The following is a 7,500-nucleotide window of genomic DNA, read 5'->3' as shown; positions in this document are numbered from 1 at the left end:
TGAATCATGAATGGTATGTAGGCTGTGTGAGGGGGACAAACCATTAGGATGATGCTCTTCTCTTTGCTTCTTTGGGAAAAAAAAAGCTGCTTGATGTGGAAGTTGAAATTAGGGAATGCACTCTGTCGAGTGATCTCAATCGCTCCCCCTCCCCAGTAGTAGTATTCATTTATTTTCTGTTATATTGCAGTATTCTGACAAGTCCCTGTACACCCAGCTGTGCTTTTACCGGTACATTTTTGATGAGGACTATGCACTGGAGAAACTTATTACCGATCATGAGAAAGGTACGTTAAAATACTGTAATTACCTTTGAGTTTAAAGTGGAAATTTGCATCATAAAAGCCAGACCTACTGTGTCAGGCTGTTCACGCAGCATCACACCGCTGTCTCAGAAGCAGGCCGTGGGGGCCCTTGTGGGCACAGGCATCCCCTGCGTGAGGGGCGGCTGCGTAGGAATCCCCAGCTTTGGCCTCCACAGCGTGTCTCACACTGTTCTCTATTAAAGCAGGGCTTCGGGGGGAGGAACTGTACAAAAAGGACTCTTTAAATGCTATATTTTGAAAATGCTATTTTCTATAGAGTTTAGTAATTGTAATAAGTAAGCATAGGCAACGTGATCATTGGACCTACAAAAACCACATATTACCACAAAAAAATAGACCCAGAGTGTGTCTCTGCTGTTCACTAAAAGCCTAGGTTCATTTTGAAAGAGGGGTAGGGTGGAGTTCTTTTATTGACTCCATCCAAAGAGAGCTCATAGGCGCCTCGGCCCAGATGGTCGGGTGCTGCCTGTATCTCACACAGGACTCGCAGCACTGTGGGGCTTAATGGGTCTGGGAAAAGCTTTGTTGCATAACTTAAAGTATTTGAAAATGTAATGACAAGTGCATGTGTTTTCTTCTCCTACCTGAAAAATCACACTGACAACTTTTCTATTACCTGTAAAAAATAAAAAGCAAATTTACACATTTTTCTTATTAGTTACCTACAGCGTGTTTATGTTGTTTGTCAGTGAATAACAATTCAACATTTTGTTGGTCGGTATTAGGGCTGGAAGCAACCTCAAGGGCATAGAGAAAAACCTGCAAATCCTGCTGGATTTCCTCACATAGCAATCCCCATGCTGCCCTTGATTGGGTCTTAACTGTTCTCAGGGCTAGTCATAATTGACTTCCGTTTTTCCATCTACGAGATAGGCTAGAAATTATTTTTTTTTAATGCCTTGACTTATTTGGTTTTGCTGTCCTTGAATATAAACCACTTTATGACTGATGGAAGACTTGGTTCAGGTATTAGTTTCTTGTCTTTCGATGTTCAACAAGAACTTGGGCGATCTCCACAGCGTATTTTTAATGAATGAGTAAAATTTGTGTGAAGAAAAAAATTCCTTCTGTCCATTACTAACTAGGTTTTTAAACTTCCATTCATGGCTGATGTCTAGCCCATGTTTACTTGCAGTATCATTAATAGCTGTTTATCTTTTTACACCCAAGGACTTTTCCTTAAGGCATCATGGATTGAGAGAATTAAATAGTGATTCTCTGATGAGTACATTGTCTCTCTCTGCCTGGTGTGTTACCTCTTTATGGGTATCGGTGTGTTAGAACTTGCTCCCCTTTTGCTTCTTTCTGAATCTAGCCATCCCAGATTGTTCCCTAGGTGTTCTTAGACTTGGAGGGGCTAGACTCCTCTTGCAGACATCTCTAAAATCCTTATCTGAGGGGCTGAATCGGTCTCATGATCAGCAATTTTCAAAAGTCTGGTGACTCTTGGAGACACGTAGGAGTGATGTGGAAAGTCACTGGAGACTTACCCCAGCTTTTAGAGAGCATTGAGAAGTATACGTGGCTCTCCCAGAAAATAAGAGGGAATAGAATAGCCACTTGGAAGCTTCTTGCTTGGCAAAAGGGCAGAAGTGTTGACAGAATCTGCATTCATATGATTTATTGTAGTTCCATTTTACTAGTTTAAGAATTGGGACACTTTTTTTTTTTTGTCCTTTGCTTCTAATAAGTACACTATCCAGGAGTTCAGGACCAAAATGGCACTAAGTGAATTATTGATGGGTTCTTTTACATGGCAGAAGGCTAAAGAAAATGCAGCAAGAGAAGGGTATGAAATATACGTCTGACAGAAGGAACCTCACGAAACATTCTAAGAAGTTTTATTTATGGAATTTTAATTATTGAAACGATTTTTCCTTCGAGCTTCCTTCTGCCTGTTTGTGATCCCTAAATTGCAGTTTAGGAATGAGTGAATTAGCTGAAATTTCCTTGCTCAGGGCATTTTCAGATCATTCGGTAATGCTTAGTGGTGTCCGGGTATTTATTAGTGGTAGGATATAAACTGAAACACTAGGTCCTGCTTACCCATGGTTCAAAGGCAGAGGTATCCTAACAAGTGATATCTGAAAAGCTTTCTCCTAAGAGTCACCTGGGGGCATATAAAAGTCCAAATCCATGAATCCTACATCCAGAGATTCTAATTTAGGTGTGAGGTAGAATTTAGGAAGCTCAACTTAGAAAGTTCCCGCAGGCGATTCTGACATACAGCCAAGTTAGGCAACCCCTGTCCTGGGCACTGTGAATACATTAGTTGGCTGGTTTCTAAATAAAAGAGAACTGAACACAGGTTGTTGTCCACAGGGAACAATTGGAGAACAGGAATATTCTTATAATCCATAGGTACACAATTACAGGGGAAACTTCATGTAGCATATATAAAAATCACTTCTCACTTTGTAAGTTCAAGTGAAATTGCTCTCTTCTGACTTGCTCTTCAAGGGAGACTTGCTGTAAAAATGAATTGAAAATCTGTGGGATCCAGAGGGCAAATATATTTATTCAATTTGGACCAAAGCCAGAACACCAATGGATGTTAACATGAAAAGTCTTGTGAAAAATAACAGTCGTTACACACAGGTATATGATTGAGAGTGGAATCTAAGTATCGTCTGTCAACAAGTGCCCTGGAACTGGCCTGTGAAATATTTACTGTAGACGCTACTTTACTGTCAGTACCTAGCAACATTTCCTTCGCTAAGACTGTTTTTACCATTTCCATTAGAAACCCTGTATTTTAAGGGCTGTACCTGGATGGTGGTTTTAATTTTTGTTTGAAACTTGGCAATTTGACTTGGAAATGGTATGTGCAAATTATTGAAAGAGGTTTATTTATTTTTATGGTGAAAAGTAGCTCTTGTCAAAGCTTTTTTTACTGTGCTTTGCTTTCAAACAAAGCTTTACAGGCCATTAGTCCCTAATGTGAATTAACCCCCATTTGGTATTTTTCCCTTTCCTTTAAAATGGTAAAGAAAATTTACCATTTTTCCCTTTCACTTTGGTGAAGTGTTTACTGCCTGTTATTCACTTAGGTGAAGTGTTTAGTGCGAATTCACTGTAATTACATAACATTTTAAAAATTTTATTTCTGTGGGACTTTGGCATTATTATTGTAACTGCTCTAGAATGTACGCAGATGGCATAATAGGTCCAAAGGAAGTTTTAAAAGAACATAGTGGCAATGTATGAAGTAAAAATCCATTTCCATGAAGGCAGCACATTACGGTCCCATTTGACTGCCTCATCCCATGGGGCCTTGGCCTAGGAAGGGATAAGAGAACAGTTCGGGGGAGACTCTTTGCCCAATTGTGTCAATTAAGTCTGCTTTACAATGCAGGGAAAAAGGGAATCTCTTACTTTTCTCAACTGAGCCTTTTTAAGTTTATTTGGCAACAGTAAAAACAATACATTGTACATTTCCTATTATGTTTTGAGTGCCACCCCAGAGGTCAGAGGAGCAAAGGTGACCCATGCTCCCTGCCCTGGAGGAGCTTAGAGTCTGTTGGGGACAAATTCAGCAGCAGCTCAGCGTGATTAACCACCCATCTGGTCAAACTGTTTTGGAAGGACAGAAGGAGAGCCACTCACTGCCTTTTAAAAATAGACCTTATTTTTTAGAGTAGTTTTAGGTTCACCACAGAATTGAACAGAAGGTACAGAGAGTTCCCGTGTACCCTCACCCCCCTACCCCCACTCCCCCGCCACCCACACATGCGCAGTCTCCCCCACTGTCAGCACCCCCACCAGAGTGGGGCATTTGTTACAATTGGTGAACCTGCATTGACACTTATCATCCACAGCCCATAGTTTACCTTAGGGTTCACTCTTAGTGTTGGACATTCTCTGAATTTGGACAAATGTATAATGACATGTATCCACTATTATAGTCTCCTACAGATTAGTTTCATTGCCTTAAGAATCCCCTGTGCTCCCCCTACGCCTCCTCCCTCCCCCCAACCTCTGGCAACCAGTGGTCTTTTTACAATCTCCATAGTTTTGCCTTTTCCAGAAGGTCATGTGCAGTTCGCCTTTGGACAGCACGGGGTTAGGAGCACTGACAGTCCTTACCCCGAGCAGTCAAAAATACATTTATAGTATTTATTGAAAAACATGTGCATGTAACTGGGCCTGTGCAGTTAAAACTCGTGTTGTTCAAGGGTCAACCGTAGTTGGAATCATACAGTTTGTAGTCTTGTCAGATTGGCTTCTTTCACTTAATGAGATGTATTTTAAATTTCCTCTGTGTCTTTTCATGGCTTGATAACTCTTTCTTTTAGCCATCAATAATATTGCGTTGTATGTACCACAGTGTATTTATCCATTCACCCACTGAAGGACATCTTGGTTGCTTCCAGGTATTGGCAATTATGAATAAAGCTGCTATAAACATCCGTGTGCAGGTTTTTGTGTGGACATAGTTTTCAAATTCTTTGGGTAAATACCAAGTAGCGTGATTGCTAGATTTTATGCTAAGCGTATGTTTAGTTTTGTAAGAAACTGCCAAACTGTCTTCCCAAGTAGCCGTACCATTTTGCACTCTCACTGGCAGTGAATGAGACTTCCTGTTGCTCCACATGCTCACCAACATTTGGTGTTGTCAGTGTTCCAGATTTTGGCCATTCTAATAAGTGTGTAGTGGTACCTTGTTTTTACTTGTATTTCCCTGATGACATATGATTTGGAGTATCTTTTCATAGGCTTATTTGCCATTTGTGTATCTTCTTTGGTGAGGTGTCTTTGGCCCAATTTTTTAATCTGGTTGTTTCCTTATTGTGCTTTTCTTAAGAGTTCTTTGAGTATTTTAGACAACCACCCTTTATCATTATTAGAGTGAATAAGAACCATTTATATGTGTTTTGCAAATATCTTCTCCCAGTCTGTGGCTTGCCTTTTTATTCTTTGAACACGAATTGCCTTTTCACTTTAGTGTTTGATCTTTCCCTCTACACGTGTCTGTACCCTAATCTTTTCTTCTAAGGTCACCAGTGCTGTCCTGTTGGTTTAGATCCCACCCTGGTGACCTCATTTTTATTTAATTACCGCTTTAAGGCCCTATCTCCAAATACAGTCCCAGTTTGAGATACTAAATTGAGGGGGGTCACGGTACAGCCCGTACCAGATGGTCTTCGTGGTGAATTTTTCTTTAAACACCTCTAAACACGTTGCATCTATCTTTGCCAGAATTGAAACAGCAGGATTTAAAACTGTGTTGAAGAAAGGAATTGGAGCTACAGCATCGGTGTTAGCGAAAACATGGTGCTTTAACCTCGGCCTTGTGAAAAAAAGCATGCTAGGAATCCCAGTTTCTCCATAGAGCCTCTTGAGGCCCAGAAGGACTGTTGTTCAGGTCCGCCCTGTTTCTTGCAAAGGGATACGGGTGGTTTAGAGTGCAACAGCCTGCTGAGCAGCGCCTGTCAAGGTTGCTCTGCTCCCGGCACCTCTCATCCATTTCCCCCTCTTGAGCTTTTGTGTTCCCTCTCACCTGCTTGCTTTACCCGTTTCTCGTAAACTTGTCCATTTCTCGTTATTGTTGCTCTAGTGTCTTTTCTTTAGGTCTGTTGGTAACATCTGTAGACATTTGTCATTTCTGTTAGTGTCACCCAGGATTAGGCTGTCCTTTCGTAAGGTACCCTATTCTTTCCTGTCACCCTTTCACATGTCTAACACAAGTCCTCACAACAACCCTGTGAGGGAGCAATGGATGGTGCCCCATGATAGTGATGGAGAAATTGAGTAATGTAATACAAGTTTCCTCTGCATTCCCGTAGCACGTGGTGAGTGCCCATCTCACAGGGCTTATCCTGAATTGTTTTGACTTGCTCTTCGTGTGAGTTCATTGAGGCAGAGGGTTATATCTTGTTTATCTGTGCTTTGCCCGTCAGAGCCAGCTCACTAGATTTTGTTGAAAAAATTCTTAGTGGAAAGTAAGGCCGCACAAGCAACTTCAAGGATTTTGGAGGAATTAGTCCTAGGAAATAGTTCTGTCCATGAATGGAAGGCAACGTGCAGTAAAATTCTAGAATCTCCTATATTGCTTGGCTTGACTCAGGTGTGCCATCGATTAATGTCACTAATGTTCCTTGACATTTTCAGATTTAATATCTGTTGCTTCAGCTCTTTATGAGTGATACTGAAGACAAGGGACACATCATCTCGTTTTGCTGGTGCCCAATTTGAATTGAGTTGGAAGAATGTCAAGTCACTTAACTACTAGTGAGGCAAGCTCACTGCCACTCTCCCACACTGCCACAGGGTCCTGTTCTCTGCTTACCATCAGCGAAATAGTAACACTCACAAAGTGGTAATAATTGTATTACTTCATGGAAAATGGAGACAACAGCTAGTATTGAAAAGTGAAGGAATCTTACGACGTGATTTTTCATTTTTTGCACCAGAAAATAAAGAGTTTTATGGAAGAAATTATATGCTGTAGTGTATGTGGGAATTTGGAGCTTTCTGAGGGTTTCAAGACAGGTCCTTTTCAATGTAAAGGATTTTTACTCTATTTCCTGAACTGCTAAAGCGAAAGAAAGCAGGAGAGTTTTATCATTGCTAGAAGTGCTGAAGTAAAAGGAGCAAAGAACCGCTGGAGTCCTCTCTAAGCCAGTTGACATCCTTCTCACTTGGTTAAACCCTCACAAGGCATTAAAAACAAGGCTGCATCGTCAGAGCCTATTGGGTCCAGTTCTTCTTTCATCATTGTTTTAAGCTCATGTCCACTGAAAAAAAATATTGTTGGGTTTTAAAAACGAGCCTTTTCTCTGTTTTTGATAACTAATAACAGGTAAAAACACACACACAAAACAATTCACACCTACCTAATACACAGAAAAATAAAGGTAAAAAGTCACTTAAGACCAATTTGCTCTTCTTAAAATTTTATTTTTATAATTGTGAAAAAATAGTTCTTTAGAAATTATTTTGAAGTGGGTAACTTAAACTCCATTTTCCTTTTTATCATTTTCTTGCAAATAAAAATGATCTGAGGTTGGTTTGTTTTAAATTATTCCTTTGATTGTTTAAGTGAATTTTTATTGTAGGAGACTAAAGTGGCAGTTCAGAACATAGTTAGCTATCTGTTTATGGTTAGAAAGTGATTGTGGAAATACATAGAGAATTTTGATAATAGAAAAAGTGGCTCGGGGCCGGCCCAGTG

General features: G+C 40.3%; 1 protein-coding gene across 3 annotated transcripts in view; it reads left to right on the top strand.

Annotated features, from left to right (window-relative positions):
- POLA1 (DNA polymerase alpha 1, catalytic subunit) overlaps nt 1–7,500 on the top strand; it is a 282,912-nt gene that overhangs the window by 220,865 nt on the left and 54,547 nt on the right. For 2 of the 3 annotated variants that reach the window (XM_081042752.1, XM_081042753.1), the window contains exon 36: nt 191–287. The exons of the other annotated variant lie outside the window; for it this stretch is intronic. In XM_081042752.1, the coding sequence (XP_080898878.1) occupies nt 191–287 (97 nt within the window). The remainder of the gene's footprint in view (nt 1–190; nt 288–7,500) is intronic. 3 annotated transcript variants of the gene reach the window in all.

Source organism: Rhinolophus hipposideros (assembly GCF_964194185.1).
Source record: "Rhinolophus hipposideros genome assembly, chromosome: X".
Classification (NCBI taxonomy): domain Eukaryota; kingdom Metazoa; phylum Chordata; class Mammalia; order Chiroptera; family Rhinolophidae; genus Rhinolophus; species Rhinolophus hipposideros.
Note: the sequence above shows the minus strand (reverse complement) of the source record. Positions and strands in the feature narration are given on the sequence as shown.